Genomic DNA, 24,170 nt, shown 5'->3' with positions numbered 1-24,170 from the left:
GGTAGCAGGATGACTTGTATTGTGTTGGGAACGTGTAGGCACTACGCAATTTCTAAATACAGTCATTACTAACAGAGAGACTCGAGGTCTAACCTGTATCTTTCGCAGGGGTCCTTGCTGGTTTTGCTAATATCACCTGGCACTGTTTAGAAAGCAGAGGCCAGGCCAGGCACTCCTGAGAATTACATAACGTGGCACAAAGAAAAGAACAACTTGTCATAAATCCAGCCTCAGAAATTTCCAACACCAGCCAAAGACTAGTACAAGGTGGCTGGCATGCTCTTCCTATATAAGGACCTTTCCAGACCAGACTGTTGATATTAGGACATGGCACTAACGAAGTCCACGTAGGCAAACGGGAGGCTGCTTTCTTCACTTTGGCTCCCGGAGGCTGTGACGAGAGCCCAGAAGTCCCACCTTACACTGATGAGAAGAGGCGCTTTTTGGGAAAGATAGCAAAAGCTGGCATTGTTACTGACCTTCCAGCAACCATGAAAACCAGCACTATGTAACGTTAGCATTGCACCCACTCTGCTAGGAGGACTGCATCAATAGCAAAGGGAAGGACTTCTCAGAGGGTAGGTTAAAATGACCCTTATCTCATTTTATTTTCATTTTGTTTTCATTTCATGCACTCTCTGAAATGGAAAGCAGACACTCTTTTTGCCACTTCTAATTTCCTGGTGGCTACAGATGTTTCCTACAATTCTGTTGCAAAGGACACAGCTCCTCACTTACATGTCAGGCACACCACACCACCTAACTCCAGCCACCTACTTAGTGGTGTCTGCTGCCCAGTGCAATTAGAGTGGTGTTTTTTATTATTATTATTTTTATTCATGATAACCATTTATTTTGATGTTCAGAATCTTAAGGCAATTCCAATACTGAGAGGAAAGTACCAGAGAAGGACCCTGAGCAAGCTTCTGATCCAAACAAGCAACAATGCTTTCTTCAGAAAAACCACAGTCCAACCACTGTGCTATTTATCCAGGCCCTTTTATGTGTAGGCATAGGTAGAGCTCAATCCCCTGAAAAAGGATAACCGGCAGGAGTTTCCCGTCTACTTTTAGTAAGTAAGGTGCAAGTACATCAACCGTTTTGTTACATTATAATGGAAAAGTTATACTTGCCTCTTCCTTTCAAAAGCATTTTCCCCTTTACTATTTTCTGTCTACAGGTATCTCCCACCCCAACCCAGTTCCCTAGCCTTGCTTATGTGACCCTTTAAATCTGGTAGATCTGAGTCCCTGTAGTTCTGAAACATCTGCACTGTATTTGGGAGCTGCTTGCTGTCTTCTGGAGGAAGGCTGCTCGTCACTCCTGAGTTGAAACATCCTCCCGTTGCCCTTGTGCAGTGCCTGACCCTGAGTGCCAAGATGGCAGCAGTTCACGAGGGAACTCTCAGAGGAGAAAATCAAGACCAGACCACTGTAAGTCTTGAGAAAAAATGTTTTCCTAGGGTAAACTCTTCACAAACAAAGGAAAATGTTACATATTATTACATGTTTTATGTAAAGTAAGATTTTCCTGCCCTTTCCCCTAAAAACAAACATGCAAGGCCTCTTTGAAGTCCCTATTCCTCATACTGCTCTGCATTACAGTCAGAGCTCCTTCCTCTTTTTCGCCATCGTTATGGCCGTGTAACGTCCTTGCAGTTGAGTTCAGGCGCGCACTCAACCTGCATTAATTCATCTGTGGCTGGTTAAGTGCTGACCTGAATACCATTTCTGAGGAGGGTTGTTGTACCCCTGGGAGTTATTCTTGTGGCTAACTTATTTGCAGATTTCGATAGATAGGCTGCAGTGGTTTGAACTCAGACAAAAAGCTTGCTCTCCACTGAAAAAGTTACAAAAAGGAAGAAATTAAACTGAGACCTGACATTGGTGAAATGGGGGTGTTTAGCTTCTGATAAAGGCTGATCGAAGAAAACACAACAGAAGGAGAGCAGTAGAAAATTACTATTTCTTTTCCAGCCCAGAGAATATACCTGACTGATCTGCAAGGTATTCAGGTCCTGTCCTCACTTGGAAAGTAACTGCAATAAAGCTCTGGTCTGCCAAGCCTGCAGAGATGTGGCTCACAGAAACTTTTGCTGTGGTGGAGCACAGCACAGTCACTGTCGTTCCTGTTCTGTAATGAATAGTAGGAAGTGCAGGTAGGAGCCTTGAACCCGAATCCCAGGGTGCTACAAGGCCACGCCAACACAGTGATGGACAGGACTGGCTCCAAGGTATCATAGCAAGCACAGCTGCAGCCACTTCTAGCTGGGGCTTCTGCCAATAGTTAAAATTTACCATGACCAGACAAGGAGCAGCAACATTGCCAGATAAGAGGCCAAGTGAATAAATAAACCACATAAATCCCTCCTGAAACAGAGAGCTGGAAGGTCTCCAATGAGAATAATTTGTGAAGAAGGGTAAAGAGAGAGACGGGAAGAAAGATGCTTCTCTGGGATGTAGAGGGGTCAGTGTAGCAAGAAGAGGCTTGTTTACTCAAGGCTTACATCTTGGGATGTGTTGCTTCTTGAGCCAGGGGCCCGGTATACTGCTGAGCTCCAGTCGGAACAGTTGCTGTGAGATTTCCTTCTAGGGATGTAAAAAATGGGCCACGCAAGTGTGAGCCCTCCCACTTCCTGGGTAATCTACGCTCAGGCCTCAGTGATACTTTCACGGATCACGAGAAGAATTAACAGGCTCTGATTGTGTGTGGACTCTAACAATTTTTGCTGCTCATTTCCTCACACTATGACTTGGTTATTTTCCCACCCTCTTGCCTTTCAGTTTGCTCCTTTGGGGGAGTTTGTGTTCTGAACCTGCCCTTCTAACTTATTTCCCCTTTTGCAGTCCTAACAATGTTCCCCTTTCAGTATAATCTCGATGCCACTGATGTGCTCACATGGACCTAGATAAACAATCAGGTCAAATTATGTTGGCGTGAGGGTAAAACCTGGGATTCATCTAAATGGGATACGCAGGGAGATGGCTTTAAATGAAACTACAAACTACATGTTAGGGAGATTTTTCTATAGGTAATTTGGGTTGAGTTGTAATTAAAAACTATTTCTGAGCTTTCCTTAGTTCATTTAAAGGGGAGTTCCTTACAAGCTGTCTGTCTAATCTGATCTGCACTTACATGAGAGAGAAAATAGCTCGTGCCTGTAAGAAGAGGTTGAAAATAAAAATTCAATTACCTAGTTACTGCCATTGAAAAAAATGAAAAGAGTGCCATGTTTGCCCAGGTGGACCCAAACTTGCCCGTTCTGCATTATTTTCTGCTGTAGGGCTAAGATGCACACCCAGGAGCCGTTCCGGGTTTCTTTGTATTCTCTTCCTTGAACAATAAATGAACCTAGGTGTAGAAAAGGATGGTTTGGTAGGTTGGCCTCTTTGGAGAAGGGATTAGCTCATACCCATAGATACGGACACCCCAAGCCGCTGGGGCAGCGTGGGAGGCGCTGGCACTGTCACCACTTCTCAGATGCTTGATGTGCAAGCAAGCAGCACGTCTGCAATCCATCAACCTGCACAGGGGAGTCCTTCCAGGGGGGAAGCTGCAGCACCCACACACTCCCACCCCCAGGGGAGCCCCATGAGAGGGCACAGCATGCCCCAAATGTCGCCTTCTGTGTCAGAAACAGGTACCTGAGACATTTGAGAATGTGTCTCTTGAGACCAGTGGGTTGTGAAGGAGTTCAGTTACGCTGAAAACAGGCCCCTCTATCAGATGAGGGCTGCGTTGCTCCCTGGGCAAGCTGAGCTAGTTCCCCTAGGGCACGAGGTGTAAGCTTTCCCATGCAAACAAGTTCCGTGGCCGGCTGGCTCCTTCAGTCCTGCAGCTACCTTACTGAAAAATGAGAAGGGTACACGCAGTGTCTGGGAAAGCTGTGGGCAGAAAGCACGAGCCTGCCTTGGGAGTGCTGCTTTGCCGGGCCAGCTCCCTCCTGAATTCCCTTTAATTTCAAAGGAAACCACGGCATTGCTTCCCAGTGTTTCTCGCTGGACCCCAGGCAGAGCGTGGTGACGTTTATTTTGGCAGGAGCGCAGACTGAAGTAGTTTCCTTCCCCCAGGTTCCCCCCCCCCGGCCTTTCCTCAGTGGAGCAGGTACTGTAGGTGTGGAGCTGCTCCTCCTCGTGCCACACCACAGGCATCAGCTCTCCTGGTGCCCACCTCGCCCCCTCTGCTGTGCCAGCGCTGCTCTCTGGGACGGCGTGGTTGAGCAGATCAGGAAACTGTCCTGAATGTGTTTAATTCTCATTGGTTTTAAACCTTCCTTTTTATTTTTAGCTGGGTGATTTTTATTCTGAATTACATCTGCAGCCTGGTTCAGGGCACAGGCCTGCAAGCAATTTCATCAGCACAGCTGAGGGAGGGCGAGGACAGGAGCTGCTGAAAACAGCACCGTGGCTAGAAAGAAGTTCAAAATACACCCTCAGTGCTGAACTAACAAAAGCACGCCTCCTAAAACCAGGTACACGCTTAAGAAGTGAGTGGGAGGGTGTGAAGAAAATTCACTGAGAGAAAGCAAAAATTGTGTCAGCACTTTGTCAGCAAAGCGTGAGTGGGGCAGGGCCACACACAGGAGCTCCTCACTGAAACGGGGCTTCTGGGGATCACCCCCATGGTATTTGTAGGGCTTTTGTGAGTGCTTGGTCAAAACTTCTCCCAAATCGTTCAGAGGTGTGCAAAAAAAATGATTTTTCTGTCATATGAGGCCTGTGAGCATGACACACAGGGACGGCTCTTTCTCAGGCTCTGGTGGTCGGCAGGAAGGTCTGGGCCCTCGGCTGCGGTCTGCTCCTGCTGTCCCTCCGCTCCCTCCTGTGATGGAAGTTCAGGCACTTGTCGGACCGTGCTGCCAATTTGGTTACTGAGATGACCAGGGTTAAAAATAACCTTGTAAAGAGTTAAGGGAGGTATTTTTAGCCCAGATCATTTCAGTGATCTGGTTTACAGCACAGCCCCACAAACTCACACTGGCACAAGGGAGGGGGAAGGAAAGGTCAAGGGAGAGAGAGCAGTCAGAAACATAAGCTCCCTGCCAGAACCAGGATTTTATGAAACTGCACCCCAAAGGCACTGACCCGCTCTTCTTTGCAGCTAGCTTACTGACCACTCTTTTCTCGTGGTGCGGTGCAGAGAGCTGGCTGCTGAGGGTCACTATTTCTGGATCTTGTTTCTGAGAGCAAGGCACTAGCCCTGAGCCTCTTCTGCCTTGTGGTGTCTGCCCCTGCATTTGTCTTTATTTTTGCCAGTTTTGCTTTCTGTTGGGTAGATGGTGCAGCAATGAAAAACCCCGTACGAGTCACAAAGGATCTGTGCAGAGCTCGTGCGAGCACAGGGTACAGGAAAACAGCTGGCACGACGGCCTGGTGTGAGGACAGACTGCAAGGAATGGCTCCTGTGAAGATCTTCAAGGCAGGGGAGGGATGCAGAGGTCAGGGCTTGACCTCAAAACCATGTCTAGTTGCAGCTGCATGAAAACAAGGGTGGAAAGTGCACAGGACTGGTACAAACAATCATGCAGCAGACACTGGTTTCTTAGCCACGAAACACTCAGACCTTGCAAAGTGCTGCTAAGGGCACCTGTACCTGCAGATACACGGCACTCCGTGCAGGCAAGGTGTTGTGACTGCAAAAGCAGGCATGGCAGAGGATGCGTGGGGGAGAGGAGAGCAGGGCAGTACGAATCTCTGCTGTTACTCAGCCAGTATTTAGGTGCTGCGTGAGACTAAACACCCTGCTGTACAGCAGCTAACAGGCCTTTGCTCTTTTCATCAGGCAGAGGAGATGCACAAATCCAAACCTGAGCTCTCCCGATGTCTGCTTCCGACCCCCCCGGTACCCTTTGTGACTAGCAATGCCAGTAGCATATTACAGCCCTCAACAAAACTGCTGGGGTACCAGTCCTGTGACATGGGGTTATGACAGTTTTCGACTGCAGGGTGCTGGGTCATGACCAAAACTGCTGGCTGAGGGCTTGTGGGAGCCAGTTTTGCACCACACCCATCAGGACATTCAAATTCATCCCCAAAGCCTCTTCTAGCTTTCCAGTTTTCCCCGGGACTCTTTGCAGTTCTGATTTCATAAGAAACTCATTGTCTGTAGTGATACTCCCTACCTGTAGCTGAAATCCAGGGAAATCCAGCTCCTTGTGAGCACCCAAACATTATGCACAGGGAATCTCTGCAGTCTCTACACCTCTTTTCTCCCTTGCTCCTTCTCTAGCCCCAGCATCTTCTGGCATATTAAACTGCCCGTGCAATTCAGGTGAACCGTAACAGGTTCAGTTTTAAAAGCAGATGAAGAAATGTTAGACTGAACAAAAAAACCCACAACTTTTTAAATTTACTCAAATTTATATACTTATTTGGAAGAGGAAAGCGAAACCCCTTACAGAGAACTTGTTGGTTGCACTTCCTCATTTGCAAGCAGTGTCATGCTTACATTGATGGTACAAGTGAATTCCTGTTTTGCTGCTTTGTCTGACATCTTTCAGAACGTGCAGTGCTTAGCCACTTGTTTTTACTGGAGAGTGAACGACCTCAGAGTAGCAGTCACCAAATTACTGATGGAGTAAGTCTCATACCCTAGCTCACCGTTTTTAGCCCACGCGGGCTGACCACATTTCTGAAAGCTAAAAGAGCCTGCAGCTGGCTGGTAAAGGTGTGAATTTCAGGCCTGAGTAATTTTGCCAAACAAGAGCAGAGCTGTTCCTCTTCATCGTTCAGAAAGTCAGTGGGTTATGTCACCAAAAGGGGGAAAATCACCAGGAATGGAGGAAAAAAAAAAAAAAAAAAAGTAGAAAAAGCTGGATGCAGGATGTCAGTGCAATTGCCAGCAAGGATCTGAGAAAGGACTTTTCCTGTGGCTAAAGGCATGGCGTAATCGGAGAGCCTGCAGCTGGCAGTTCGGGGAGCACACAGCCCGTGGGCCACTCATTCTAATCTTAGAAAGGCATGCTCGCTGCTTCCTGTGCGCCGGACGCGGGCTCCATGCTCTCGAGAGCCACGCTGCAGTGCCTGCTACCAGCAGAAGAAATGCGTGGAATGACTCCAGCTTTACAGCTTTGATCCAATCTGGAGAACGGGAGCCGCGTTTGCAGACTGGAGATCCTAAAACAGAAGGAGAACAACCACATGGCAACCCCAAGACAAGAGGTCAGGGAGGCCAAGAGGAAATGCCCTGCCTTTTCTGGGTAAAGGCAGAGGGCTGTGGAGGAAGCGCAGATAGCAGAGCGAAAGGGTCTACCGGGGAGGCAACCCCTCCACACAGACACTGGGCACCTGCAGCTCCTCAGCCTTAACCAAATCCCTGCTTCAGGCATCAGCTCTGCTGTCCCCAAGTATCCTGGGCTGTGGCATGCTGAGTCAAGCCCCCAGACTCATCCTCCTTTCCCCAGCTTCATCCTTCTTTCCCTCCTACTTCCAGCCAGCCCTTCCTGCCCAGTGTGGAGCTCGCCTGCAGCTGGAAACTGCTCAGCCGTCATTTTTCGTGTTCTGCAAGTTGCCCTGCTGATCTGCTTCACTGTTTCTTCCCTTCCCCATATCTGCCACTTCCCCTGCCTCTAATTGCTGTAATGAAGGCTGAGAAGAACTGGGGGGGAGCCAGAAGAGAGGTGCCAGAAGTTACTGGAAGAGGCAGCTCGATATGGCTTCGTGGATGGATGCAGGAAAGCTGGTCAGAAGCGTACAGGAAGTTTTTAAGGGGGGAGATGTAGTCATGGTCCTGGAAATATGGAATAGCAAACATTGACTTGGGGGAGTCAGTGAACAACACGTCACACGAGAAGTGTGGTGCCGGTTGTGCGTTAATGGTGGTGGCACAGGGAGGGGAGGTGTGAGGCTCCTTCCTGATGGTTCGTAGCCTGCTTTGTTGTTCTGAGGTCTCAGTCTCCAACAAAACAGGGATTGTTGGTTAGATATTCACAGTTCCTCTGGTTTAGTTTTCACTGCACCAGATACTCAAGATAAAGAACAAAGATTTCCTTTCATCAGCCTTGATTTCTAGGCTTTGGACTTCCCTTGCCTGATACAGACATAGCAAAGAAAGCATGGTAAATGTGGGATGAGCAGGGCTGTGTGCTGTGGGAAGAGCTGCACCATCCACTCTCCAGCAACCCTCCCACTTCTCAGCCTGCTCTTGGCCCAGGAGAGGGGAAGCTTCTCTCAGCCCTGGTATTTCCTTCCTCCCGCCCACCCGCCTGAGTATTTCGCTGCCATAAAAAGCAGAGCAGCACAGGGACATCCCCAGGCAGATGCTGACTTGCTGCGAGGACAGGGAATGGCCTCTCCCAGCAGAACCACTGCAAAAGGAAAGGCACTTGTCACTGGGGCAGCAAAAAGAGGTGGGAGGGCTGGGAAGGTGCGTGGGGATGCCATTTATTGCCCAATCCCATCTGTTCACTGCTAGGCAAAGACAGAGAACAGGCACTTGGCCCGGAATACTTAGTCTACTTCCAGTGAAAAATACTGTGTGGGACTTTCAGCCTGAGATGAAGGGTGCTGCATGAATTACTAGTTTTCTGTGATTCTACTGACCACCTTGGATATTTATACATGCTGCTGTGTCCTGGATTCCCAAACCTTTTGCTCTCAGACTGGGTGATTGATGCCAGATGTGAGAAACTCTGCTTTAAGTCCTTGCTTACTCTTGAACTTTGTAACACATATGCAGGCTCCTCTCAATCCTGCTTGCTTTTCCCAGCCTTTGCTCATAACATATTGTTCTTGATTTGTCAGAACAGGCCAACAGAGACCAATTCAGAGGTGGACACATCAGCATCACCCTCAGTGGCTCAGCTAGCAGGGAAATTCAAAGAGCAAGCAGCCAATATCACTGGAAAAGAGGTAAGGAGCTCTGCAGCCACAAGCAGGTAATGCAGTGGGAAATGAGGCACTTGCCTCTGCCTATAGAAGTGAGAGCCTCAGTGACCTAAGCATAAATCCACATTGATTTTGAACCCCCTCCAAAGCTTTGTCTTGTAGTGCAATGCAAGCTGTGGCGGTATCTTCCATGCATTGCTGACTTGTGCATGAATATATTGGTAGAGCCATATGTCCACACTGTAACAGAGATGCTGCAAAGCCAGGTAGGATACGCACACATCCCTAACAGTAGCAGACAGCGAGGCATGTGCTATCTGGGCTGGCTTTTGTGGGCAGGAGGCAGCAATGAAGAAATAAAATAGCTAATTTTGAACCATGGCAAAAGAAGGCAAACACACAGTGTAGAAGCCAGTGGCAGGTCACCAGCCCTTTGTTCACAAAAGGAGAAGGTTTCCTTCAGGTATCTCCCTCTGTACGGTTCTGAGACAGAAAGCTGTCTCCTTCCTTGCTCTGGCTGCCTCTTTGCACGACAACATTTCAGATTCTCTGCCTATCTCTGTTATGCCAAAGCTTCATTTTACTGAAAGCCCACTATGCCAAGCATCCAACTCCCAAGCTGTCTTTCACCAGATAAGCGAAACACTTGAATACCTCTTAGGAAGACAGGAAAGTCAAAGTGTTTATGAATGGATGCTGACATTTTTGGAGAGTCCCCTGTATCACTACACACTTTTTTAGAATCATAAATGCTTACTGACAGCCCTTTGCAGCCAATAGGTTTAAAACCCCTTTAAGACCGAGCTGTTTCCTTTTGTTGCTCAGCTGATTTCAGTATTGTCCCGGGCTGGGCCTAAAGGGATCCTCCCTGTGACCCATCCTGTCCCTGGCTTGATGCAGTGGTGACCTCTGTCCTGCAGGGCTGGCATGCCACAGCTTATCAGAGGTCAACACTCGCGTAGCTGGGCCACAGGGAGTAGCCAATCTCTTCCCAAGCACTATTTTCTTCTTCCCTCCAGTCACCAGTGCACTGCTCCATCCATCCCGTTACAGTCATTTCCTCTTTTTAAGGTATGGGATTTAATTGCACCAAGTCCCTCACTCTTTAGAAGGCAGCAAGTTTCCCAGACCTCTCTTGTGTTATCTACAGACCTCTGCTGTTCCCAAGCCCAGGCAGGGTGGAGGGGCCTCACAGTGGGGGAAAAACTCATTTTCTCCAGGGACTGAGGAGGACAAAGTTTCCTGTCTTTTCTCTCCAAGCCATCTGTCACTTCCCCACATGCTTTCTCAGACTGGCCTCAGATTAATGGCTGCCTGGATGGTCCTTAACCCTTGCTTGACCCGTGCCAGCAAAGGGGAACCTCTGACACATTGCTGTGGCACAACGCAACATTGCATGGTTGCAAAATGGCAGGGTTTCAATAAAACACGATATTACTGCTTCCTCATGTGATGTAAGGGGAAGGGCAGGGCTGCTTTTGGCTACTTAGAGATGGAACATTGCCGTAGCTGGGTGTAGCACCACCAGATGTTCAGTGAAATCAACTCTGCAGGTCCCCCAAAACAGTCAACTCTAAAGGGCAGATGCCATAATTCGTTTTTTTTTTCATGCGCCTGCCTGTTAGAAGGTAACAAAATTATCCACATATCATGTTCCTTGATATCCACAATATTATCCAAAAATGTATGATAACAAATAAAAAGTGTGTTAGCAGCTTGGCAGGAGTCTACAAACATGGCATAATAAAACAGACACACCTTGTCTTCAAGACCAAGGTAATAGTTATGAAGAAGCAACTGTACAGGTGCTGTGCCACATGTCCCCTCCTAGAGGGATCTCTGTACTTCTGGGGGCCCAAGGACATTCAGAAGGAACCAGTGTCCCTGCAGTTTAGTTGCTTTGTTCCTTCTGCCCTGGAGAATCTGTTTCTTTAGTGAAATATTACAGCTGACACCTTGTCTCTGTGAGCTGCTTGTCTTCATTAGAGAGAATAAACGTGGCTGTGGGGCATGCTGGAAAAGTCAGAATTCCCCTTTTTGCACCTATAATACGTCAGACTAGGAACAGAATGGTCATGGACCAGGTAGGAAGCTGAGATGCATTAAAAACAAGTCTCGGTAATAAGACAGGAAAGAGAACAATGCCAAGCTGTTCCAGTGTGAGGGGGTTTCCAGCAGGGTGCTTTGAAGGTGAAGTTTCTGGGAAGACTTCCCCACCCTCTACAGTTCAGAAGAGTATCCTGTGCACAAAGCCCGCAGTCTTGTGGTTCAAGCTGTGGAAAGAGATACAGAATACTTCTCTAACACTAGGATTGGGCTTAAGATGCTGTGAGCACAGCTATCATGCTGGACACATGCCCGTGTTAATGTCACGTGGTGCCTTTAGATGTTTCCTTGAGGTAATCTGGGCCCTGCCATCCAAACAGGTCACTTACAGAGCATGAGCTTCAGTGCTTGAATTTCACTTCCTTTTTAAAAAAAAACTAATTTTCCTGCCACTAAGTCAGTTGTTTTCTTCTCTTAGGTACCACCACATAAACCAACTCGGAGGAAACCACCATGCTCCCTTCCACTGTACTCCAACAAAACCGAGACAAGCCTCAACAACGGGCAAGTAAGTATCGATTCAGCAGGGGGACAAAGTCTCTCTTCTCTGCAGCCTGCTCTCTACTGGGAGACGAGCTCGCAGGTAGCACAGACATCGGGCAGTTGTTCAGCATCAAGCTTTCCCACAGGTTCTGACTCAGCCAGCTGCATGCTGCTTCTTATTCCTGTAGCAGAGATATACATCACATTTCTACTGCTTCTGTTTTTATCCTTACAGCACTGATGGATCCACCCAGTTGCCACCTTTCATGCATTTTACAGCAGGAACTGCTAGCGTTTATTAGCTTTGAACAGCACTTAGCACAGGGGGCTTCTAGTCTGGTTTCTGCCATCAGATGAACACTAGAGGTTGGAATGTAGTGGTGTTATAGTTCTGGTCCCCATAAAAAAGGAGTCATTCATCTAAAGTGAATAGGATTTTTTTCAGCAATGCCTGCAGAATATTGTCTTGAGGTGTCATGCATACAGCAACTTTGAATGAGTGGGTCCCAAGAAGCTGGCTGCTAATCCCCCGGGGTTTATGCTCAGACCCTTTACAGTCATTTCAGTCATTCTGTGTTTCAAGGTATGAGGTTTAGCCACCAAATTTCACACCATCACCTGCCCTTAACAAGGGAATGATTCTTGGTCCTTATTTTCTGATAGCTGCAGGCTCTTGTCTCCATGTCAAAGGAGCACAGGCTTTGAAGTCTTAGACTCCTTCATTTTCCTTTGGATCTGAAAAGAACAATATACCTCTCAAAGCAATACTCTGGCCACTTAGATTTTTCCTCTCCAGAGTAATTGGATACCCTTTAACTCTGTCAGTGAAATGGAAGCAGAAAGTCTTTACCACCACGAAAAGTTTGTAACATTTACCAGAGAGGCAGAATTTTAATCTGTCTAGTCCTTAAATAAAACTGAAAGCACCACAGCAGCAGAGCCATACCACACCACCTAACTCAGATACTTCAGCCAGAAAGCTCCCTTTTTTCTGAAAAGCAGGATACCTATATGTAGAGCCCTAGTGTGTCTACAAAATAAAAGGGGAGAATGGTTAGGAAAGACGAGGGCAAACTTTTGTGTGAAGAGCCTAACTGAGGCTTCATTTGCTCCTCTACAAATGCTTGCCACTCATCTCTTCTTAAGTTTTGTGCCTTAGTTGTGTTTCCTTTTTTTTCCACCCACTTTTTTCCACCTTCTTCTACTACTTCCCACCTGCTGTGACCATTTTCATGATTCATTTTGTTTTGCAGAAGCCATCTCCAAATGCTTGCCCCATTCCCAAGGTCAAGGTGAAAAGCTCCCCCATGATTGAAAAGCTGCAGGTAAGTCCTGTGAGAGTCCACATGGCTACTCCAGCAAATCCAGACTGCTTGGCATTTACCTTGGCTACTTCCCTTGCTGGGCAGCCACAAAGGAAGGAGACTCAGGAGCCAAGGGTGACGGTTAGGTAGGCAGGGCAGCAGCCTCACCAACTAGGGCCCAGTCCCACCACTCACAAACAAGGGAGCAGAACAGGTCTGGAAATAGTAGTGACTGTCAGAAACAATCCAGCCATCCTCAGGCACAGCCACTGGCAGGTCAGTGCAGGCTGCGGTGCACGTGGCCGGGTGTGGGCATGGCAGCAGCGCAGCTCAGGGAGCAAGGGCGGCAGCCTCAGTTTAAATGCAGCTCACAAGTGAAGGTAAGGGAAGCTTCCTCCAGCTCTTTCTCCACAGCAGTTTAAACTGGTCACTTCAACATCTTGGGGAACTGACCTGGGGCACAGGCAGCTAAAATCCTGGGAGTGGGGGAGCAGCCACAGGGGCTCTGGCTTTCCCCTACCTGTGCCTCGAAGCTCTGTGCTTTCCTTGTCTCGATTCCCCATGTTATGCACCCCGTGCTTCTTGCCCTTTGTGTGACTCTTAGTAGCGCCTGATTCATGCCACTGAGGACAGCTCAGCACTTGATAGCCCATAGATGTGGTGCCCCACCACTGCCAGCTGCCTCTCCTGGCAGCGTGTGTGACTTCTGAGCATAATGCTTCCTGGGCACCCTGACACAACGTAAGCCTATTCATAGCAGTGTCCCTGTTAATGCACCCAAGGACATTTGTCTAGAGAGCTTAATGACAGGCTAGCACAGAGCGCCTTGCCACAGTTAATCACAAACTTGTTTCCTTCCATGGTCTTCTCACTCCTCATGGCTGTACGGATCATTCAGAAGACCTGCAAACCAGGCTTGAAAATGTGAGGTCTGCTTGGGCACAAGCTGGGATGCTTTAAATCTCAAGGTGATTCCTGGCTGCTCGTTCATACCCTGCCTCAGCCACTGCAGGCTATACTGGCTTGGCTGGGTCACTGGAAAATCCCCAAAGACCTCAGGATGACAAAAGAACTCGTCCTGAGATCCAGCTGTTGGGGAAGGGCAAATGTCCAGTCCTAACTCCTCTGCCCGGACTTGTTTGTTGACAGTGTCACCAGGAGAGACCCATAACCGGGAGGTATGTGGGTCAGGACAGCTGAGATGCGGTAGCTCCCGTAGCGAGAGCAAGGGTTCCTCCGCGTGGTTAACGCATGTATTACACACCGGTGTCACACACACCACTGATGGAATTTTTCTTTTGCAGGCCAACCTGGCTTTTGCCCCAGCTGCTCTGCTGCCGGGAGCATCTCCCAAAAGCCCTGGTCTGAAAGTCATGGTTTCTCCGTTCAGCACCCCTCCCTCCACCCCCAGCAGCCCGGGCACTCAGCCGCAGCCGAGTGAAGCGAAAGAGACGCCGGTCAGCTTTGATCAACCCCCCGAAAGCACTCAGCTGCAGTTCTACAACAAGGTAGGGAGCACGCTAGGTCCCCAGCATGGCAGGATAAAGCTTGCATATCGCCTGGGGCTGAGGAGGAAGAGGAGGCCTTAGCCCTCAGTCCTGCTGTAACAGCATGCATTTGTAGGCAACAGAGGAGATTTAAGCACTGGGTTTGGTTGGGGTAGTTCTGTGGTTCTTCTCCGCCTACCTGTCCACAGAATTTTGTGTGCCAGTGGCTGCAGCAGCCTTCCTGGCGCCGTGACTGTAGGGCAGGGGTGAAGTGGAAGCACTCAGTTGCCTCAGCTCAGCAATAATTGAATGGCGGGTAGCTGGGCAGGGAGCACTGAGAGGGGACGGTGCCACAGGCCAGCAAGTGTCAAGGTGGCTGAGGTGCTGTTTATGCAGCCATGGAGAGCAGGACAGTTTGCCAGGTGTTCCACAGGGTGCACAGCACCTACATGAGGAACTGTAACCGGCATTCTTCAGCCTCATCTTGAGTGCATACTCCTTCCTCAGGCACCAAACTTCGAGAAATTGAAGACTCTGAAACATCCCATGTCAGCAACAGCTGCAAAATGAAATCAGCGTCTTTAGTTTAGGGTCTAACTTGGACAAGGAGTCACTGTTTAAACTGGGACAACAATCTCCAGCAGCAGGTTTAGAGAGGGAAAGGAGGTATATTTTAGGAAGCTGCTTAACCTACTAAGTAGTGAACAGGAAAAATGAGGCAACCATTGCAGCAATCAAGTTTCCCCTGGTATTTTCCTCTGTTGTGCTTTCCTGCTTTCCGGTACTGCTCTTTGACTGCCTCAATGTCTGGTTTTTCTGCCTTCAAGGTGCGGACGCGGGGATCAATAAAGCGTCGGCCTCCCTCCAGGAGGTTCCGAAGATCTCTGTCTGACTACGGAGACGGGGAAGATATAGGGCTCAGCATCTCCTCTCCAGAAAACGGTGCTAAAGAAGACGGGGATGAGGTGTTTGGGAATAAGGGCAAGACAGAAGAGGCTGAAACAGGGAACAAAGAGCTAAAGAAACAGATGGGGACCGATGAGAAGCCCCCATCGAGGAGAGGATCCAGCAGATCAGAAAATGAAGAAAAAGGGGAAAAACAGGCAGAAGAAACGACTCCTTGCAAGAGTAATGTGGGGGATACAGAGGAGAAGGAGGTGTCTCATGGTGCCCCAGGGGAGGAGAACTCACACCAGCCTCCCTCTGGAGACAAGGAGGAGAAGGTGTGCGAGGGTCCCCAGGGACGAGAGGAGGAATGCAGTGCCTGTGAACAGGAAAAGGGAGACAAGGAGAAAGAAGGAACCGAAACGAAAGAGACCAGTGAGAGCACAGACACACGGAAAACATCAGACACTGAAGAAACACCACTGGCACCTGAACCACAGCAGGACGCAGTGGGTTTAGAGACTGCAAGTGAGCCTTCAGCATCCCCCACGCAGGACCAGGGCACAGAGTAACCATGACACGCGTTAGGTAAGTCTGGTCAGCATGAGGACGGCTCCTAAACTACCAGAGGTTTTTACTTACTAATGAAAAAGGCAAGCATGGCAGAACATACCAACATTTCTGCTGCTCCCCACACCTCAAGAGCATCAAATCTCAGGCCTGCAGAGGCTTTACGGCAGGGCATTTATACAACCAGCCCTCCAGGCTGATGTTACAGAGAGAGGAGATGAAGAAGAGGCAAAGATGAAACAAATGATTCTGACTTCAGTGAAATGGAGAGGCTCTCTGATACCAGGCACCCTGCTCAACCATTGTTTTGAAAGCAGTTTGAAAGCAGAAAACGTGTGCCCCATCTCTGGAGGTGCTGAAGGCCAGGTTGGATGGGCAATCTGGTGGAAGGTGTCCCTGCCCATGGCAGCAAGGTTGGAATCAGATGATCTTTAAGGTCCCTTCCAACCCAAACTATTCTGTGATTCTGTGATATACTAGTTCTACCATGTATATACTAGCTCAAGAAACTCTCTCTATATATGTATTTATATGTGTGCATGCACACATTGGATACATACATGCATACAGATACATACACTTTATATATGTTTTTAGCCTGTTAGCTGTGACAGCAAAAATAGCATTTACACACACACCAGTTTGATGATCAGCCTCTGCAGTCCTCCACCACTTGAAATACAAGAGGATTTCCACTGCCTAAAGCAGGGCTTGTTCCATACAGTTTTGCACTTATTCTTGAGCTACTGATCCCGTAGCCACAGAGGCCTGAGGAAATACCTCAGTTCATCTCAGTGGCTGCCTGTCCCCTCTTCAAATACCTCCTTGGTTGGGCAAGGAGTGACTGGAGGAAGCAATCTAGCATGGAACCTACCAAAGCACCCCCAAGACTCCCCAGCCCTGTATTTACTAAGCACTGTGATTATTTTTCATAATTTCCTTACTTTTTCCTTCTCAGAAGGACATACCCAATCAGGACACAGAAGATGATGTGTGAACAGGAGCCGTCTAACCCAATCAAGGTGGAAGCCACTGGAAAACCTTTGGCAGGAGACAAGTAGAATATGGATATCCCCTGAGGTCCAGACTGATCCCAGAGCTGAGTGGCTGCTCGCTGGCTCTGTGCTTTGCACCTTTGTGACAGTCAGAACAAGAGACTGGCTTACAATTGCTTCAGAATTCAAAACTGAGGTGCTGGCTGATGTCCCTAGGTGACTGCTGGGGACTGAGAGACCTGATGTGTCCTGTCCCGGACCCAACAGCCACCGCCACTCCTGGGCCCTCTCTTCCTTATTCCTGCTGAGCTCCAAAATGTCATTTTCTTCTCCCCTGCATTGGTCTTGGATGAAGTTCATCAGCTACATACATATGTGTATGGTGCCTTTTCAGTAGCTTCTTTTGAAATATTCTGGGTTTTCAAACTTCAGTAAATAATGTTTTAACAGTAGGAAAAAAGAAAAAGTATGTTTTCTCCATGCATGCTGTATGGCAGACAATGTGAATCCTAAATACGGGGAAAACTCTTAGGAAATTGTTCGCAAAGCATAAAATGCTTTCAAAGTGGGGGTTGAGCTGGCTAATCTGTGAAACGCGCAGTCATGGTAGGCAATTTTTGTGTGCTTCAACTTTGGGGTGTTTTTAATGCGGGTGAAAAGTAACAACCAACAGATTTGAGGCACAGAAAAGATGCGCTGTGTAGGTCAGTAGGGCAAGTTCTCTTACCCAGCACTGTGCTCCAGTCCTGATTCAGGAAGGCCACCTGTCTGTCTGTCTGTCTGTTTTACTTCGAGGCCCTGTCCCAACTTTTGATTCTCTTTTGAAACTTTCAAAAAGTGAGTGTGTAACCACTTGATGCCATCTGTGACAGAAAGCATCCTGGCTTACTAGAAACAGCCAGTTAATTTTATGTAATCAAAGAAGAGGCCTTAGATGGCTGAGGTGGTTCAAATCATGTGGCCTGTCTGTATATGAATGGGTGGGGGACAGATGGCCAGTCCCTCATGAGAACGTCAGATTGGCATTGTATTGGATTTGTGTTCACTCTTGGAGTACTAGTTAAGTCATGGTACTAACGTTTGCTAAGATAAAAAAGCTTCTGCACTTAGAGAACTTGAAATCAGGGAAAGAAAACAGGTCCTTACCCTCCTGGCTTCCTGACTAGTGCTTGAAGCTGTGTCTGTATTACTGAATACAAGGCTGCTGTGCCTCAGGGCTGTGGGACTCATGTCCGCAGTGATTAAGCGTAGCCCCTCCGCAGCTGGCTGCCTTGGGGACAGCTGGCCACCAGTGGCCAAGGGTGAACTGTGGAGTCAGCCAGCTGTCAGGGCTGTGAACGGTTTGGGGCCAGCCACACAGAATTCAGCAGTACAGACACAGCTGTAAGAGACCAAAGACAGGAGTCAGGAAGCTCTTCTTCATCGTTCACAAAGCTCCTCCTAGCAAACGTCAAGCTGAGCAGAGTTGGAGGCTTGTGTTGTCCCTGTCCCTATGAGCAGGCACAAGTATTTTACACAACACAGCCCACATCCTTCCTAGGCTGGACTCTGAAGCATGGCACTGTTACAAACACCATGGGTCTAGGGGATATCCCCTTTCTGTTCACCAGCTCTAAAGTCACAAAGAGAAGCCCCTATGCCCTGCCTTTTTTTCTTCCCAGGTGAGAGCGCCCATCGAGAGCCAGCAGTGTTGCCCCTGACGCGTAGAACAGGCTTGTTGGCAAACATGACCCCCACACCCTCTTGAGCCATGTTGTGGAGTATTGTTGCCTTTGGATCTATTTTAATCTGTTTGTTAAAGCTTGTGTTCCAGGGCAGGCTGCAATCATTCGCTGTAACCTGTTTCCTCTCTCAGCAGAGTGTCCCACCTGGATGTGAGTGATTGTGCCTTACTGTATATATCGATACCTGTGTGCCTGTTTAGAGAATGTGTCCCTAGCAAGGGAGTGGAAATCTGAGGGAGAAACAGAAGAAATAAACGGTGGAATAAAAACAAAACAAAATCTGTGTGTTTCCTCCTGGGGAATGTAGGAGCCTGAGGAATGATGAGGAGAGCTGGCAACAGCAGATAAAAGAGAGGAGGGATTCCCACTGCCATTGTAGCAGTTTAACATTAAAGTTTTAATTTAATTTGTGGTATTTTTACTTCTGGGGAACAACAATAACCAACATGCTTAATCCACAATGGAGAATGTCCTCTGGGGGAGCAGTAACACGGGAGACTGCCACACTCTCTGCCCCAGCTCCGCAGATATCTAGGAGCAGAAGAAAGCAAATGCCTTTCTCCAACAGCATCGTAGTTCAGGGGAAGCACAAAAATAAATAAATAAACCCAAGGCAACATACAGTGATCCTTCCTGTGAGATTTCCGAGCTTCTGGCAATCGACAGAGTAGACTTTCTGTGCCAGAAGTTGCTTCACCATCTTCATTCTTGACAGCTTCACAAGCTGCTGGAAAAAAAGACACCCGTTTCTCAGCTGAAGGCATCCACATGTGCTTCTAGTGGTGCTGCAGGCTGCACACAAACCTCACCCCTGTACAAGCCAAATGAGAGCAATTTTAGAAAACCAACCAACCAAACAAACTCTTTGGCCAGTACCATGACACTGCAAAAGCAGAAGGCACCTGTAGACATGTCCCTGCCCCATCCCTACCACCAGGAAATGTCGGCTTGGGCCCAGAAATGGCAGCGCTGTCCTCTGCCCACAAGGTGCAGAGTCAGAAGGTTTTGAAGTGGAGACCACAGCGTGGCTCAGCTGTTCAGACCCAGGGGACACCTCTTCAGCCCCAGAGCCATCTGCCAAATTCCTCGGGCAGGAATACTTCATGCCAGCGGCAGGGACCCTGATGGTTGAAAACACAAAATGCTGACATATTTTCTTTAATTCCTTTGGTGAAGATAAACAGAAAGTAAAATTACAAACTTTCCTGGCCAGTCCTATAAAGTGTGGGGGTAGAAACGGAAAACAGAGCAGAAATGAACGAAAAAGTGGAGAAAGGAAGGCGGCACAAGAGCGAGCAGACGGTCACAGCAGTATCAGGCCGGCGCCGTGCTGTTTTTATGGCTATGACCGGGCTACGTTTAAACCACAGCGCGGCCCTGAGGCAGGAGCGGCTGTGCTGCCGCCACGACCCCTGCCACACGCTGGGGGGCGAGGGGCGATGCCCTGTCCGTCGGCCCGCCCCCCCGCGCCGGGTAATGGCGCAGCCCGCCCAACGGCTCGGCAGCGGCCGGCGGGCTGCAACCACAGCAGCTCGGGGGGGGGGGCCGCGGGCAGGCGGGGACGTTCCGCGTTTCCCCCTCCCTCCCGCGGCGAACGAGCCGAGCCGTGCAGTGGCCGCCTCCGCAGCGAGGGTGCGGGGGGAACAGAACCGAGCCAAGCCGGGCTCAGCCCGTCCCGTCCCGTCCCGTCCCGTCACGGCAGCGGCTGCTCGTAGGGGGAGTCATCGGCAGGCGGCTGGGCGGAGAGAGTGAAGTAGGGAGCTGGGGAGGAGGCAATGGAGAGCGGCTCGTTGGTCTAGGGGTATGATTCTCGCTTCGGGTGCGAGAGGTCCCGGGTTCAAATCCCGGACGAGCCCTCGGAGGAAGGGGCTGTACGGCCCCCTTCGGTTTTGCTGCCGCCGCCCGCAGCTTTTGCTGCTGCCGCGGGCTCGGCGGCGGAGCGCTGCGGGGAGGAGGCGGGCAGGGGGCGAGGGGGGCGCCCCCGCCGCGGTAGCGCTCGTCCCGTCCCGGCTGCAGCGAGGGGACGCGAATGGCTTTGTGCCCGCCGGGTTGCGAGCTGCCTGCCGCCGCCCGTCCGACGAAGCGACGGGTGGGCACGGCACGGAGGGATTGAAAAATAAAGCGAAAAAAAAAACGGGCTCGTCCGGGATTTGAACCCGGGACCTCTCGCACCCTAAGCGAGAATCATACCCCTAGACCAACGAGCCGCCATGAGGGAGTTTTTCTCCTCATTCCACACGAAGCCGCGGCCGTTGGGCGACCGTTGACCGGCTGCCTCAGGCGCCCTCCCGCGCCCGGCTCCCCGGGGCTCCCTGAGGTGCCCGTGAGGGGACGGGTGTCACCGCCAGGCTCTCTTTTTTTTTTTTTTTTTTCCTTTACACTTATCCTCACACAGCGGGTGATACAAAACGTTCATAATTGAACGACAGAAAAATACTTACGAAACTTTTCAAGTCCCGTATGTAATTACCATGCTGCTGCCAGCTCCTGGGTCTTGGACGAACCACTACATTTCTATCTAATCAGAGAAAATAAATGCAGCACTAGCTGCCAGCCACCATTCCTAACTTCAACTTGCAGAAGAAAAGGAATGCTGTGAGAGACACCCAATACTAGCTTCTACAAACAGAGCCCCTTCCCTCTGTCCCTCATCTTGTTATAGAAAATCAATCTGAATATATTTACTCCTTCTCCTAGAAGATGTTATTTTTTTTTTATTATTTTTTTTCATGATCGTCCTGTTTGCAGTTTGTCAAGTAAACTAGGGCATCCTTCAAAATAGCAGGATAACAAGGGTCTGAATCTATAACCTAAAAAGCAACCATGAGAAAATGGATATAACCTCTTCCCGATGATACATTTTTTTATTATTTTTATTTTTTAGATTTTCCTTTTGTCACAAGCAGGAACAAAAGAAGACGAGTGGAACTGAGTGTTCTCTAGTGGAACTGAATGCTGGCTTTACTGCATGGATAGCTATCCTAGCTGCAAGGATAGCACAGACACACATGCAGACAGAAAACAAACAAACAAACAAAAAAAAAAAAGTTTGTTGCCAGCTAAATAAGCTGAATTACTGAGAAATTTGATAAATACCAATGTTATCAATGGATAGGGAGTGGAGTTGCATAGCCAGAGGGAAAGAGGACTACAGCACTTACACCTGTAATTGGGTTATTTTGTCGTGGAGATTAAGTGCTGAGGAATTGTGTAATTCTTGCTTCAGTGCAGAGCTCGTAGGCTTACATTGAGCAGTTTACACTGGGAAGTGCTCCCAGTTCTTTCTGTCACAACCTTACCAGTAACGTGTCATGACCTTAACGGTCTTGTCACAGCGTAGAAATGCAGTACGTGCTCCTCAGGACAAACCGAGCTTCCTCTAGCACCTCACTTTGTCTCCTGAAAATAGCAGGAGACATTATTTCAGTCACCACGGTCTGAAAAAAAAATAAAAATAAAATGAAAAAATTAGCTGTCTGGAAAAAACGCCTAGAAAGGGTAAGGTTGAGCTGTATAGGGGGCCATATATATATATATATATATATATATATATATATATATATATATATATATATACACACACGCATATACTTATTTATTTATTTATTTATCTGTGAAGGTACGGAGTGAACCCTGGGTGCCTGGCCCCGTCACCCCCTCAGCCGTGCCACACGGACCCGCCCCGCGGGCAGGTGCGGGCCGGCGGCAGGGCGCGCTGCCCCCTCAGCGGCTGGGGCCGCCCAGAGCAGGCTCGGGGGGCGGGACCGCGCGGCGCCTCTCCGGATAGGGCGGCCGAGCTTTGACGGACCGCCCCGCCGACCAATCCCCGCGGGAGAAGCCGACGGGGCCGCGGGAGGTGTGCGCGAGTGGCAGCGGCGCGAGCCTATGGCGGCGCGGGGAGGGGGCGGTGAAGCGGCGGGGGGCAGGCCGGCGGGCCGGGGGCGGACAATGGGGGCGCGGGGAGGTGGCAGGAGGAAAATGGCAGCGGGCTGGCTGCTGGCCGCCGCCGCGCTGGCCGCCGGTGAGTGCCCGAGATGGCGGCCGGGGGGGGGGCCAGGAGGGGGCCGGCGGGGCGAGGGCCGGCGGGGGTCGCGCTGCGGAGCGGGGCCGGGGCTGAGCCGGAGCCGGAGCCGGCGGCGGGGCGAGCCTCGGGCAGGCAGCGGGCTGCAGCCGGGGCTGGAGCTGGGGCTGCGCCGGGGGAGGCTGCGGAGGCGGCGGGAGGTGGCGGCGAGGTGGCGGCCCCGCCCTGAGCGCTGGGGGCTCGCAGCGCAGCGGAGCGGAGGGGAGCGGGGCGCGGCGGGGAGGCCGCGGGGCCTCCTCGTCGAGGGGTGACCGGCGGCTGGGGAGGGCGCCCCGCGGGGCCGGGCGCTGTGTGTGTCCGGGAGCATCGTTAGGGCTGACGCGATCGTGCCTCGCAATGAAACGGGGAGCGGGCGCCAGGCTGCTGGTGGGGCGGTGGGGTGGCAGCAGCGCTGATCGGCTGCGCTTCGGCGTGCTCTGCCGTGGGGCGAGGAGCTGCACGTCTGCCACGTAATTCTGAGGTGGAAATAACACAACTTTCCCCAAGTAGCCCTTTGTGTGCGTACGGATGCCAGGCAGGGACTGGTGGTGCGTGTGGCACTTGGCCATGGCTTCGTCAGGCCGTGCTTGCTTTGCAGAGCAAGCTGATAGCAATCGTTACAGAAGCCTGGTGGCTTCTCGGTTCGCATCTCCAGAAACTTCTGAAAAAAAACATAAGTCTATCTGGAAACAAATATAATAAGGACCCTTGCCCAGTGGTGTATGAAACTTCAAACTTCTTCTTTCCAAATGGCGTTGTCCTTCGGATTACTTCAATCCAAACTTCTGCATTTTGTAGTAAGCGTAAGTAGAGGCTGCTGAGGCTTGCTGTATGCCTTTGGAGGCAGCTTAATATACAGAATGAAATGGGTAAATAAGGTGTATGCATAGCTTACCATAAAACTAAGCTTTTTGAAAGTAAACATGGAGACAAGAGAGAAAGAAGGGTGCATACTTCCCCTGACCACAACAAGAGGTATAACTAGCATAGTGCCATGGGAAGCAAGGAGCAAGAGGTCACTCTGTAGCACATGAGGTATGCAACCAACCACAGTTTCTTAAAAACAAGCAAAGCTAGGAGATACTCTTTTGAAACAGACTCTCCCTAGGGGGGGTGATGCAAGATTACAATGTAAAGGAATAAACAGGTGGTAAAAGCACTATTTTGTCTCTGTTGAACTGACTCTGTTCCCATCCCTAAAACTGTTGAATTTTTCGAACTCTGAATCATAAGTTGCTACCATGTTGGCTTTTTCTTTCCACGCTTACACTACACATATTTAATCCTCCCATCTTCTTTGGAAAGGCCCTGTTGTTTTTTTTTTCTCTATGTATGTGGATTTGGCACAAGGCTTACATCTTTACATGGGGATAAGCAACTACAGCTCAGGCTCTTCACTCTAATTGCAAGTGCAAGGTAACTTGGTGACCAGTAAGGAATAGACGTCCTTCTCCAGAGTTTAAGGTTGTGAGCAGTCATCTGTAACTCTCTGCCTTCCAACTTGTGCGTGTTGTTTCAATTCCTGCCATTTTTCAAGGTTCCCTTTTCTCTTCTCCCTTCCTTGTGCTGGAGTTTCATCTAACAAGAATATGGGAAATGAAAAACTGCCAAGCAAGTGGAAAGGCAGAAGCAGCATTTTCAGAGGGCCGTTGTCGCTCAGTTGCTCAGATGTGATGTGTGGTTGGGTAATGTGCTGCATAGTTTAGCTGCTGTGGTTTGTGGCTCTTCTGC

At 49.6% G+C, this 24,170-nt stretch overlaps 2 protein-coding genes, 1 long non-coding RNA gene and 2 other non-coding genes across 14 annotated transcripts in view; 3 read left to right on the top strand and 2 right to left on the bottom strand.

Moving 5' to 3' along the window:
• Positions 1 to 17,173, top strand: part of RCSD1 (RCSD domain containing 1) — a 37,809-nt gene extending 20,636 nt beyond the window's left edge. For 3 of the 7 annotated variants that reach the window (XM_005017605.6, XM_038186560.2, XM_013097641.4), the window contains exons 2-7: positions 8,742 to 8,849; positions 11,350 to 11,439; positions 12,668 to 12,739; positions 14,023 to 14,226; positions 15,033 to 15,678; positions 16,619 to 17,173. In XM_005017605.6, the coding sequence (XP_005017662.3) occupies positions 8,742 to 8,849; positions 11,350 to 11,439; positions 12,668 to 12,739; positions 14,023 to 14,226; positions 15,033 to 15,662 (1,104 nt within the window). In that variant the 3' untranslated portion in view covers positions 15,663 to 15,678; positions 16,619 to 17,173. Of the gene's footprint in view, positions 1 to 1,358; positions 1,434 to 7,124; positions 7,161 to 8,242; positions 8,348 to 8,741; positions 8,850 to 11,349; positions 11,440 to 12,667; positions 12,740 to 14,022; positions 14,227 to 15,032; positions 15,679 to 16,618 lie in introns of those variants that run through there. The other 4 variants (XM_005017604.6, XM_072025272.1, XM_038186550.2 and 1 more) reach the window with 4 other exon arrangements.
• A 1,122-nt stretch (positions 17,174 to 18,295) lies between these two features.
• Positions 18,296 to 21,843, bottom strand: LOC139999021 (uncharacterized). 3 transcript variants are annotated; one of them, XR_011803998.1, is made up of 3 exons: positions 19,311 to 21,843; positions 19,002 to 19,190; positions 18,296 to 18,910 (listed from the first exon to the last, which is right to left on the bottom strand). It is a non-coding gene; the product is annotated as an uncharacterized lncRNA (long non-coding RNA). The 3 variants fall into 3 exon arrangements; XR_011803996.1 differs by having other exon boundaries at positions 18,296 to 19,190; positions 19,311 to 19,500; positions 20,570 to 21,843; XR_011803993.1 differs by having other exon boundaries at positions 18,296 to 19,190.
• Positions 20,164 to 20,235, top strand: TRNAP-CGG (transfer RNA proline (anticodon CGG)). Its single transcript has one exon. It is a non-coding gene; the product is annotated as a tRNA-Pro (tRNA).
• Positions 20,515 to 20,586, bottom strand: TRNAP-AGG (transfer RNA proline (anticodon AGG)). The gene has a single exon. It is a non-coding gene; the product is annotated as a tRNA-Pro (tRNA).
• A 419-nt stretch (positions 21,844 to 22,262) lies between the features above and the next one.
• MPZL1 (myelin protein zero like 1) overlaps positions 22,263 to 24,170 on the top strand; it is a 39,180-nt gene continuing 37,272 nt past the window's right edge. For both annotated transcript variants that reach the window (XM_027449387.3, XM_027449386.3), the window contains exon 1: positions 22,263 to 22,400. In XM_027449387.3, the coding sequence (XP_027305188.3) occupies positions 22,265 to 22,400 (136 nt within the window). In that variant the 5' untranslated portion in view covers positions 22,263 to 22,264. The remainder of the gene's footprint in view (positions 22,401 to 24,170) is intronic.

This window comes from Anas platyrhynchos, chromosome 1, assembly GCF_047663525.1.
Source record: "Anas platyrhynchos isolate ZD024472 breed Pekin duck chromosome 1, IASCAAS_PekinDuck_T2T, whole genome shotgun sequence".
NCBI classification, from domain to species: Eukaryota; Metazoa; Chordata; class Aves; order Anseriformes; family Anatidae; genus Anas; species Anas platyrhynchos.
The sequence above is the reverse complement of the archived record's forward strand: the minus strand, read 5'-3'. Positions and strand labels throughout refer to the sequence as shown.